This window comes from Papilio xuthus, unplaced genomic scaffold (assembly GCF_000836235.2).
Source record: "Papilio xuthus unplaced genomic scaffold, Pxut_1.1 DF827756.1, whole genome shotgun sequence".
Lineage (NCBI taxonomy): Eukaryota > Metazoa > Arthropoda > Insecta > Lepidoptera > Papilionidae > Papilio > Papilio xuthus.
The window spans coordinates 5,370,957-5,383,263 of NW_013530893.1; the positions used below are offsets into that span (position 1 = coordinate 5,370,957).

The 12,307-nt window shown below is 34.1% G+C and overlaps 3 protein-coding genes across 4 annotated transcripts in view; 1 reads left to right on the plus strand and 2 right to left on the minus strand.

The window, feature by feature from the left end:
- Positions 1–3,300, minus strand: part of IleRS-m (Isoleucyl-tRNA synthetase, mitochondrial) — a 10,683-nt gene extending 7,383 nt beyond the window's left edge. For both annotated transcript variants that reach the window (XM_013310053.1, XM_013310054.1), the window contains exons 1-7: positions 3,087–3,300; positions 2,885–3,007; positions 2,317–2,678; positions 1,997–2,110; positions 1,263–1,465; positions 790–956; positions 13–246 (exon numbers count right to left, since the gene is read on the minus strand). In XM_013310053.1, coding sequence (XP_013165507.1) covers positions 13–246; positions 790–956; positions 1,263–1,465; positions 1,997–2,110; positions 2,317–2,678; positions 2,885–3,007; positions 3,087–3,281 — 1,398 coding nt within the window. In that variant the 5' untranslated portion in view covers positions 3,282–3,300. The remainder of the gene's footprint in view (positions 1–12; positions 247–789; positions 957–1,262; positions 1,466–1,996; positions 2,111–2,316; positions 2,679–2,884; positions 3,008–3,086) is intronic.
- A 269-nt stretch (positions 3,301–3,569) lies between these two features.
- LTV1 (LTV1 ribosome biogenesis factor) lies at positions 3,570–8,509 on the plus strand. Its single transcript, XM_013310056.1, has 11 exons — positions 3,570–3,656; positions 3,734–3,889; positions 3,963–4,082; positions 4,350–4,503; positions 5,259–5,372; positions 5,529–5,626; positions 5,819–5,965; positions 6,316–6,473; positions 6,924–7,071; positions 7,506–7,693; positions 8,249–8,509. Exons 1-11 carry the CDS (start codon positions 3,654–3,656, stop codon positions 8,424–8,426), a joined length of 1,464 nt encoding a protein of 487 aa, XP_013165510.1. The 5' UTR covers positions 3,570–3,653; the 3' UTR covers positions 8,427–8,509.
- Positions 8,510–9,448: 939 nt separating this feature from the next.
- Positions 9,449–12,307, minus strand: part of Vps35 (Vacuolar protein sorting 35) — a 10,347-nt gene continuing 7,488 nt past the window's right edge. Inside the window, exons 14-18 of the mRNA XM_013310059.1 lie at positions 11,719–11,889; positions 11,093–11,271; positions 10,663–10,796; positions 10,238–10,411; positions 9,449–9,896 (exon numbers count right to left, since the gene is read on the minus strand). Of these exons, the coding sequence (XP_013165513.1) occupies positions 9,738–9,896; positions 10,238–10,411; positions 10,663–10,796; positions 11,093–11,271; positions 11,719–11,889 (817 nt within the window). The 3' untranslated portion in view covers positions 9,449–9,737. The remainder of the gene's footprint in view (positions 9,897–10,237; positions 10,412–10,662; positions 10,797–11,092; positions 11,272–11,718; positions 11,890–12,307) is intronic.

Genomic DNA, 12,307 nt, shown 5'->3' on the forward strand with positions numbered 1-12,307 from the left:
AAAAAAACTTACCAAAGCTTTATCCTTCAAAGCGGCGGTATCAATAAACCATTGTTGACTTGCTCTGATGATGACAGGTTTCTTCGTCCTCCAGTCTAAAGGATATGAATGTATATAAACATTCTGATGAATAATAGAATCTTCCAGAACATTAATAACCTTATCTTGACCATCTCCAAGGACATACAGACCGTCAAATCTATCCCCCAAATTTATATAACGACCCGATTCGTCTACATTACATTCCTGTAATTATATAAACACGTTGAGTCCTACAGAATTTATTTTGTTTTAACACACACTAAGGATAAAACACTGGTCCTATTCTGAACCGATTCAAAACATCCGTTCACAAAAACTTGAACCGTTGAGTTGCCACTCACCTAGTAAATTGACAACTCAGTTCATCGAGACGTACTATGACTATGTGAGTCGAAGAGCGGTGAGATGATTGAGGTGTTTCCAGCTCGAAACGCAATTAATCTTACTAATATTATAAATGCGAATGTTTAGATAGATTAATATTTGTGAGATGGTATGACCAGAACGGCAAAACGGATTTCTATTAAATTTGGCATAAATGTAAAGAACTAGTCTAGAAAAACAAATAAGCTACTATTTATTTTTCTAACTCCGGGCGGACTAAGTCGGTGGCGAAAGCTAGAAACTCTGTACAGGTACAAATTGAACTGATCTGTGAGTCGTTCAGTGATCTGCAGGTCATGACTTTTAGTTTAGTCCTTTTTTCCTTAAGACAAATAACTTTAAGGAACCAGAAATGCTACTTACCACTGTCATATTATTCTTCAAAGCGACTAAAAAATCATCAGGTCCATGCGCCGGCACAGTATGCACTAGACCTGTCCCTTTCCCTTCTGTCACGTGACTCGCTTCTAAGAACGGAAGCGTCTCTGAAGTGAGCAGACTTCTGTACTTCATACCTTCTAGTTCTTTACCTGTGGAATTTTAAGTTTGGATTTAGTAAAAAAACACATTCACAAAATATATTACGCAACCTTGGCCAGCCTTGGCTCCTGAACTAGGTTGCCTTGTTCAGGAGCCAAAATAAAAATTAAATTACTCAATTGTATGAGATAAAAAAAAGATCCCTAAATAAACACTTGTAATATGTTTTATACAGGAATTTTGGTCTCAGAAACCAACAATATTCAATTCTAAAACAAGACTTTTGGTAAACACCTTCATGGTAGTTGCCATTGGACGAAAAAAAAACAAACATAAGACTTAGAAGAAGAACTTACCATCAAATTCAATTATTTTCTTAATTTCCACACCTAAAGTATTTTCCAAAAACTCAATCTGAGCACTGGCGATTAGAAACAGTTCATTTGGCTTGTTACTTAGTGTTATTACACTGTATTTCATGTTTACATTATAACATATAGCTCTGTTTGCGACTAAAGTCCAAGGTGTGGTCGTCCATACTAATGCTGAGATAGCCTTACTAAAAATATAAAAAAGACATATTAAATAAAATGTGCAACTGACTCGTCCTGTAAGTTCTTTCATAAATTTTTGTAGCTAAAGTGTTTCTTACTGAAATCTGTTCTATGTATTGTTTGGTCATTTTTGAGGGTTGCGACTTCACTTTTAATTATTTCCCATAGAGTATACTACTTTGTGTGGTTCTTAGTGTGTGTGTCATGCATAGTATCAAGCTTATCTGTCCAGCACATAGAGCATTGCCCTCTGTCACTATCCGTGATGGTGAGTTTTTGAATGAAGGTAACCAATAGTGTCGATCTATGCGAGACGGACTAAATCGCGGAATGAATATGAAATGAAATACATATGAAAGGCGGTTTTGAGAGCGCGCGAGGTGCTTGTATGGGTAGATGTATGAATGTAAAAGCGTGAGATGTGTGTCAAGTGCTAAATGGATGTCCGTGGTCTCTGCCTACTCCTCTACACATATTGAAGAAGTTGTTGGTGAGTTTTTCTAAGCTTTAAGGGGTTTTGGATCAAATATACATACCCTGAAGTAATATTATTAGCAGCTGCAGGCATAGTTTCCAATGGGAATTTAACATAAACCTCTTTGCTTTTAAATTGTGGATCATATTCTAATTCCGCTTCTGCTAGAGCTGTTCTAAAATTAAAAAGATAAGTTGTATATTCTTTTATAAGAGACTGAAGTTGAAGAAAAATTGTTCATATTAGCAAAGCAGCTGCATAGATCTTGTTGAAATTTGGCATAGATGAAGAACATATCCTAGAACACATAGTCTACTTAGTTTTTTTTTTAAATGAGTGGCAATGGAGTTGCAGGCTAAAGTTATAATAAAGCAAACTTACTTTGATGATGGTGACCAGTAAACAGGTTTTAGTGCACGAAATATTAATCCAGACTTATACATCTTATAGAACTGTCTTAATTGATTTCGTACATAATTTTTATTCAATGTCAAATAACAGGTATTCCAATCAGCCATAATACCCCAACTTTGAAAAGCTGCCTTTTGCTTTGCTACTGTTTCTAATGCAAAGTCTCTTGCGATCTGTCGGATATGGACTGGTGATGAGATATTTTTTGATGATTTCTTTGCTTTTTGTAAGGCTTTTAATTCTATTGGAAGTCCATGACAGTCCCATCCTGGTATGTAATGGACTTTATTGCCCTGTAATATTTGACTTCTGTTGTTTATGTCTTTTATAATCTGAAATACACAGTTTTTAACACTTGAAAAAGAATATTGTAAAAATTTTATATTACAGATCTCTATGCTTCTTGTTAGAAAATTCATAGAAACCTTAACAATTTAAAAAATGCATAAGAAAAAGTACTATAGCTTGAAACAGTATATGTTTTTTATTCTATTTTACTTTTTAGTTGTTATAATAGTCTTTTTAAATATATAAATACCTTATTAACAGCATGTCCCATGTGTAAATCCCCGTTCGCATATGGAGGCCCATCATGTAAAACAAATTCAGGACCTTTCAAGTTTTCTCTTTGCCATGTATAGAGTTCTGCGAACTGAGCCATCTGGAATAACAAAAGTGTTGTCTCAAAATATGATGTTTATGACAAGGATTTATATAACTTAATTTTGATATATTTTTACCTTCTGAACCTCTTCTTTGATAGCATTGTTAGAACGAGCCGGAAAAAGTGTTTTCGGAAACAAAATTGTATGTGAATAAGTTTTCGTCTTTGTTTCAGCCGAACTTTTAGCTCTTATGCAATTTATACAAAAATTGTTACTGGTATATATTCTCAAATTTATGCCGTAATATAAACTTTTTCGGATTAAACCCATTTTTGTAGGTTATATCTTTATTGACAATTTTTATAATACTGTCAAATGTCAATATCAGTTGTTTACGTTTTAAATTGAAGATTAAAACGATTTACAAATTTAAAAATAATGAAATACTGATTTCATATCTCTTCTTTTTCATTATTATAATAAATATAACAGTAAAGAAGAAAGACATGATTATTTCTTGAATAGGCTCCGAAAACATTTGAAAAACTTTTTGTTTCAATTCAGTTCCCCATAAACGCATTGTTTTGACTTTTTCTGAAACTGTCAAATGTGTTCTTTTTAATCTGTGTTTGCCAAAACAACACATGTTTTTACGTCGTGTAGTGGAAATTTATAAAAATTGGGGTTTTTTCACATAAAAAAATGGTAAATACATTTTATTTTTTTGATAATCGAAATACCTACTTATTGGAACGCATATTAATTGTCATATCCTTTTTCAGCCGAAGACCAAGAAATTTATAGACCGCAAGAAAGCTGTAACATTTAACTTGGTACATCGTTCTCAAAGGGACCCTCTTATAGCTGATGAGAACGCACCACAGCGTGTTCTTGTACCAGTTACTTCTGTAGTACCGCCAAAGAAAGAGAAAGATCCTGTAAGTAACATTTTAATTACTACTTAAACAAACCTCTTTCACACTACAACAAACATCTTTTTGTAATTTACAGGATTTAACCTTAGAACAAAGAAAGGAAGAGCAGCGTAAATATGGCATCTACTTTGATGATGATTACAACTACCTCCAGCATCTCAAGGATACAAAAGAAGTCACAATGGTCTTGCAACCAGTAAGTAATTTTCTGATAATTTGCCATAACAAAATTATAGACTTTAGTTTCTTTGAAGATATTTATTAACACTTGGCTAGGATCCTACCTGATGTTAAGTGTTGTGGTTAAAAGTATATAATAATTTTGTAAAGTAAGTATAGTAAAGGCTACTCCACCATGTAAAGGCTACTACTTATCTACTTCGATCTACTCCTAAGGTATTTCTAAGAAAACACTGATGCCAGAAATTTTAAAGTCTTGTTTCATTTTTAAATTAATTTACAGAAAAGTTCGCATAAAAAGAAAGATAAAAAAGAAACAGATATAGGAAACAAAGAGGATACAAAAGAAATATCAGAAACATTAAAACTGCCAAGTTCTGTATTTGCCTCAGAAATTGAAGAAGATGTGGGAATGTTAAATAAAGCTGCTACACAAGGTAAATAATACTTAGCAGGTGCACAACACTTCAAAGTGTTTAGGAGGCCTTAGTCCTTATTCCTGTCCCACCCTTTATTTATATATTATACAAAAAGGATGAAAAGGGAAAGTGGATTTGATGGAGGAGAGGACTTAAAGGAATTAATTCCTTTCTCTTTCACACAATCACACCATTCATTCATCCATCCGTTCTTCCATAGTTTTTGTCAACATCTACCATTCACATTCAATCAAGTAATGAGATTTTGCTATTGTTATTACAATTGTTATATATTTGATAACCTAATTTTAGTCTCGTTTCCCTTCCCGCCAGAAGTGGAAGTATATTTGATGGAAGAGGTGATGCATAGGAAGGGGAAATGTTTTCTTTCTGTGCGTCTTCTCTTGCATCATTAGGCATCAGGCAATTCATTTGAAATTATAAATGTTTATAGGCAGTACTTACTTAGCCATTTCTGTAGATTCGGGTGGCTGCTTTTTTATTTGCCAGCTTATAATAAAAAGAAATGTAAATAAACATACAAACTTTTCTTACCTGGTAAGCATAAGTCAAACTATTATGATAGCTCACTAGCGCCCCTCTGTAGATGTGAAAAACTTGTCAATAAATCCTTGTCATAGTTGTAATCAAGTTTTTTTTGTCATTTTCTATGCCTATTTACATACTTCATCATAGTAGCAACTCTCTTAGCATCCAATGTTCTGCCAAATGTTTTCTATTGAATATTTTTTTATAATCTTTTATATCATCAGGTCTGTGCTTGGACCTGGACCCGGAGGTGGTAGCAGCCTTGGACGATGACTTTGACTTTGAAGACCCTGACAATGAGCTGGAAGATAACTTTATTGAAATGGCTATGGGAGAAGGTAATTTTTTTCATAATTGAATATTATAGTGCTACCAGTAACTACCAATTTTCTTTTTTTAAATACAGCCAGTACTTTAAGCTTTTTTTTTTTAAACAAATTAACATTAATTATAAATATATGACTAAATGTTCTAATATGTTTATTTTTAAATAGGTGATGAGGATTATGATGAAGAGGATGAAAGCATGTCTGGTGATGAAGATTCTGACAAAGCATTTGCAAGTGACCTTGATTCAGATGATGACTCACAGGTATGTATAATTATAAATTATTATTTTTACACATTGTGTCTCTTTTACTCCACCTCATTTTTATATCTTTTGTCTCTTTCATGTTACGAAATGTTACTAATCGTGACGCGGCCTTGAAATTTCATTCCCACGTGTTAAGTCCACCAATAAACAGAATGTATCACTTAGTTTAATTTTTTTTTTAATTTTCAGGATGAAGAAAGAGGGAGACCTAAAATGCCGTCATGGATGGACCGCGACAAGGATGATACTAAGTCGCGTTTCTCACAGTATTCTATGTCATCTAGTGTCATACGACGTAACGAAGGCCTTTCTTTATTGGACAATAGGTTCGAAAAAGTAAGTTTGTTTATATACTTGTATTAAATCTAATGGGAAGGTGAAAGGGGTGCGTGGGCAGGGGATATCCTATTCCAGTGTGTCCCCTCCCCTGTTGATTTAAGATACATCTGCAAATAATCTGCGGTGTAATTGACGAATTCAAGTGTCTGCTTGTTTGTTTGACATTGTATTTTTTACTTAAATTTTTTTATTAGTAACCTATTCACAATTAGTAATATTCATCCAAACTATGTTCTATATCTAAGCTTAATTTGTTATGATGTTATAACAAACATACAACCACTCATCCATACATCCAAACATGTATAATGTTAGTAAGATTGATTAAAGAAAATTACATATTTAAGATGTTTGCGGAATACGATGATACGGAACTGGGAGCTTTGGATCTGGAAGATATAGATGGCTTCCTGCCGCACTCGCATGACATGCTGCTCAGAGCTGCTGAGGAGTTCGAGGAGTCGCAGAGGAGATACAAGCTGGATAAAGAAAAGGAAATTGCAAGGTAAATAATTAGTTATTATTTTTTTATTTATTAATTTTTCAATTTGTACATTTATATTTACTAGCTGTCGCCCGCGACTCCGTCCATGCGAAATTAAATAAAATCCAGATGTATAATAATGTATTCTTCCAGACTATGTTCTACATCTATGCCAAATTTCATCGAGATCCATCCATCCGTACTGGAGATACATTCAAACAAACATCCATCTAAACATTCGCATTTATAATATTAGTAAGATATTTGTTAAACATATAAGACATTTAATTTATATTAATGTCAATATATATTTACTAATATTTGGATATGAATGTATGGATGGATGGATGGATGTTTGTTAGAAGGTATCTCCAGAGCGATTGCTTACATGTAGAACATAGTCAGGAAGAACACATAGGCTACTTGTTAAGTTTTATTAATCTGTTTGTTTAATAATATATATTTAACTAGATTGCAACGTCTACAAGAGATAGAAGAAGAGTCGGAAGAGGAGATGATGACAGTGGAAGTGGAGCCTAAAGAGAGATGGGACTGCGAGACCATACTGTCCACTTACTCCAATTTGTATAATCATCCTAAACTGATTGAGGAACCCAAGGTATTTTAGGTTTAGTATATTATTAATTTACTAACTAACGCCCGTGACTATGTCCGGAAAAAATAGATAATATTCGATTCTCAGAGCTACTGAATATGTATATTAAATTTTATAAAAATCTCTCAAGTCGTTTCCGAGGAGGTAACTAGCATTGTGACACGACAATCTTACTAATATTATAAATGCGAATGTTTGGATGGATGGATATTTATTTGAAGTCATCTCCAGAGCGTCTGCATCTTGCTTAGAATTAGAATATAGTCTGGAAGGACACATAAGCTACTTATTAGGTTTTTTAAATTCCGCGGACGGAGTCGCAGGCGACAACTAGGTTAGCATACATACAAATTAAGTTTTGTATTCAATGTATGATTAAAAACCATTTTGAAATTATTTAAAGAAATTTCATAATGAATTTTGTTTTTTTTTTACAGAAACCCAAGAAAATAGCAATAAACGCAAAAACTGGCATTCCAAAAGACACGCTGGGTAAAGATAATAAACTAACTCTGAAGACATTGGCTAAGTTCAATGCACAACAAGAACATGATAACAGTTCTGATGATGACGGACACACACAAGCCGAGACTGTTCTATCTACACTTAGCGTGTTATCTATAAGGTAAGATATATAAATATAAGAAAAAAATAACCTAAAAACTTGTGATTTTTATGGTTTTGACAATATGCAATTGTGGATTGACAACAACGCCATCTATCGTTGGTTTTGGAGACCAAAATATCAATATAAAATATTGTTGTGCTTGTTTTTCATCTTTGAATAAACAAAGGTAACAATATGGTTTAAACTGGAATTTTGGTTTCGGAAACCCACGGTTAGTTGCACTAACATTTTCTTACACGGTTATTTACACTAGATTTTACATATACATTAGAAAAACTATATGTAAAATCTATTTTTTTTTTGGCAAACATGTTGGAATATTTATTGCCTCTAATTATTGCTGAAAATAACAACATTTTAATTATAATAAAACTAGCTGTCGCCTGTGTTTCCGTCCGCGCAGAATAAAAAAAATCAGTAGCCTATGTGTTCTTCCATACTATGTTCCACATCTATGTCAAATTTCAAGATCTATGAAGCCGTTCTGAATATACCTTCTAACAAACATCCATCCATTCGCATGTATATTAGTAAGATGAGAATATTTTTCAGGCCCAAAGACGAATCACCAGAAGAGAAGAAAGAAAGAAAACGCCTTCTAAAAGAATACAGGAAAGAAAGAAGAATAGAGAAGAAGGCGAACAAGGAAGCATTCAAAGAAGAGAAGAAGCGACAAGAGAAGATTATGTTGAACAATAAAAATAACGTTCAAGGTAACAAAATATTTTAGAATAAGTATAAATGTATTTTATAAAGTAAATTGAATATTTACACAAATATATTTAAAAACTTGCCTTTTCATTACCAAAAAAAACCTATAAGTTGTCTATTTTTTTAATTTCAAAAGAATAGGGTTTGAATTTTAAGCAGTGAAAACCTACGGTAATAATCGTATTATTTTTCTTCTCCTTATAATAAAACTAGCTATCGCCCACGACTCCGTCCGCGTGAATATATAAAAAACTTAATTAGTGTAGCCCATCCATCCATCCATCCATATCACATCCATCTAAACGTTCGCATTTATTATATTAGTAAGTTAACCCTTAAATGGACAATGTTGTTTTTAAACAACATACTAAACATCACAGATAAAATTATCTTTATTTTATTTTTTTGTTAATTTTGACAACTAGTTCTTATTTCTAAAAAAAATAGTAAATTCATGTCTAGATTTTTTTACTCATTTTTCCTAGACAGTAATACATGTCTATTACACAAATATATTTTTTTAAAACGTAAAAAAAAATCGTCCATTTAAGGGTTAAATAAAAAGCAGCTCTTCAAGGCATAAGTTCGAATAAAAAAGAATAAATAGCATCCTATGTCCGTCTCCTGGCTCTAAGCTACCTCCTCACCAATTTTCAGGCATATCGGTAAAGCCGTTCTTGAGTTATAAATAGTGTAACTAACACGACTTTCTTTTATATATAACATTATGGAATTCTGTGTGAAGAAATTAGGTTTTAACAATATAAGTTTTTTTTTTTTTCAAATAAATATGCATAAAATATTACATAAAACATTTTAATATATTGCTTCATTTATATACTAAACAATCTCAATTACATAATTATCTTAATTAACTATATATTTAATTATAATTAATAAATAACATATTTAAAGAATCATCTTACGAGATACTACGCTAAAAAATCAAATATATGGGGTAGATCGCGAAACTTGTACATAATAAAATTACAAGTACATAATAATTATATAAGATATATTTATACAGCTATTATTTATTTTATTTACTTGTCACATTTTTCATGACCTAAATAAGTCAGGCCTAGGTCATATTTTTACGACCTAGGACAAAACTAGAATAGGAATGTGTTCTTAAAACATAAATATTACAAGACTGTCAATTATTAAAAAATTACAAAACAATATTAGTAATTAATTTCATAAATTTTACATTTTTTTTTAAATAAAAAATAGTATGTTTCAGAAAGACATTAGTGCTATATTGCTAGACCTAGGATGGTACCAGTATAGAATTAGATCTAGGGCCGTTCTAGTTAAGGTAAAATTAGACCTAGGACAGAACCAGACCCTCGTAACCTAGTCCATCAGGGTCGGGGCATTCCATGCGGTTCTTAAGGTGCTGCAGCGTGTTGTGGAAGTGCTTCGTGATCTGCTCCACCTCCTCGGACTGGTCCAGGTTGGCGAGCTCTTCTCTGATCTTCTGGATCACCTGGAGGAGATTCTTAAGTTATCTTTCTGCTTAATAAGATGCGTTTCCGAGATCAAAATCTATGTTAAACATATTGTCATTCCTGTCATTTGACGGAGATAGTGGTCCCAGAAACCCACGGTAAGAGAATTAAAAAAAATGTATTTTTTGCGTACTTTTACGATATCTGATTAATCTTTAGCTGGTGGAAAGTTTCATGGATAAATGCAATAGTTTTTGAACCTGATTTAATTATATTTTCATTGTCAAATCACATGTACAAATGTAAAAGGCCGATAAACTAGTATATTGGTGGTTGGAAAGTTGAACTCATGGTCCTTCGAGTCGGACGTATGTCTTACTGCGTCAATGAGCGCTGTGGTGAGGCTGGCGTTGCCGCGCTCTCTCAGCAGCGCGTACCGGCCCAGCAGCTCCGCCAGCAGCTGCGCCTGCACGCCGCCGTCCATACACTGCTGTGCTACACGTGCTGCTTTCTTCAAGCAATCGAGCGCTCGAGATGCATCATTTAATGCCCACTAGAGAAAAACAAACAAAAATGATAATTACTTTAGTAAAGACTAGGGTATTGGTTTAAGAGAGTTTATGAATGACTAGCTGTCGCCCGCGACTCCGTCCGCGCGGTGTTATTATGGCAAATTTCGTCAAGATCCATCGAGCCGTTCCGGAACTACCTACAAACAAACAACCATCCATCCATCCTTCCATCTAAACATTCGCATTTATAATATTAGTAAGAAATACCACTGTAATAAGTTTTCAAGTTTACCTGTTTGCCATCTTTAGCTCCTTTCCAGAAGAGATGTGCGCAGAGCGCGACCGCTCGGCTCTGGTCGGGCTTCTTGAGCAGTTTGCTGGCGGCGAGCGCGCATTGCGTGCGCATCGGCTCCGCGTTCTCTGAACCTACAATACACATACACAGCGCCATCTATCAAAGTTTTCTTAATATTAGTAATAACGCCATCTATCGGACTAAAGTGGACCATTGTAGTTACAAGTTCTTTTTATATGTCTAATGCGAAGGCGAACAAGCAAGGGAAAGACCGAAACTACCGCCATCCATACACGTCCGAAATTGCAGATAAGTTTCCCACCTTTAATCAACGGAGAAGGGAACGCACAAAAAGAAGATATTTCCCCTTCCTATTCGTTTCTTCTCCTTCAGATCCACTTCCCTTTCCTAGCCATTTGGTACTTACCGAAACAATTAATCTGTTCGAAGGTAGCTATAATAAGCGTGATGGCGGCAAGCTGGGCTTTACTATCAGACACCTCGTCCTCGTACAACGAGAATGCTTGCGAGAGAAACTCGTATGCAATAGTCTCGTGTCCCGCAAACGCAGCCTCGCTCACCGCCAGCGCACCCTGCAGGTACAACCTGGAAAGTATCAAGATTGTTCAATCGCCGTAGATCATCGGCTCAATATACTTCCCCACTGAGGGCTCGGAGACTACCCTAGGTTAGAGGTGACCAATCCATAGTTAATGCTGGTCCAGTGCTGGTTGACTTCACACATATCTTTGAATTTCTTTTCAGATATGTGCATCATCACGATGTTTTCCTTCACCATAATAATGTCTGATAAATGTACATATGTAAATTGTGGATTTGAACCCAAGAAATGCAGACAAGTCAAGAGTCTCACCCTGTAGTCACCGAAGTCTGCAGTATATTAGTGTTGGTAAATATCAAGATTGTTTACCGTGGGTTTCTGTCTCCAAAATGTATGTTTTAAACATACTGTCATCTCAGTTTTGTCAAAGATGCCGATATGTTTTATACAAAAACTTTGGTTTCAGAAATCCACGGTTAGTGACTGTATACCTTAACGGCAGCTCAGCTAGTTCCGCTTTGACTAACATGCTGATAGTCTGATGGCAGAATTGGAATATCTTCTGGCATTTTTTCTCCCACATTTCATCCTGAAATAATACAAAGTGGCATAACATACAGCGTCTTGTTTTCAAAGAGAAATGCATTTTTTTCTGTTTGAACGTTTTTTAACGCGCGTTAAGAAAAACTTCAATAAGTACAGAAGTCCTAGCATTCATATTTGTGACAATCACATCACATCATCATCTAAATCATCTTATATATAAAATTCTCGTGTCACAATTTTCGTTCCCATACTCCTCCGAAACGGCTTGACCGATTCTCATGAAATTTTGTGTGCATATTGAGTAGGTCTGAGAACCGGCCAACATCTATTTTTCATCCTCCCAAATGTTAAAGGTCCACCCCTATTTTTTTTTTATTTTTAGACAAAATTTTTACTTTTTATTTTTTTTATGATACAACATACAAAAATACATACAATCCTAAATTTTCACCCTTCTACGATCAATCCTTATTTTTTAATAGCCATTTTAGTAATTTAACTAGAAATTACTTGAAAGTTATTTATACGGCAAAA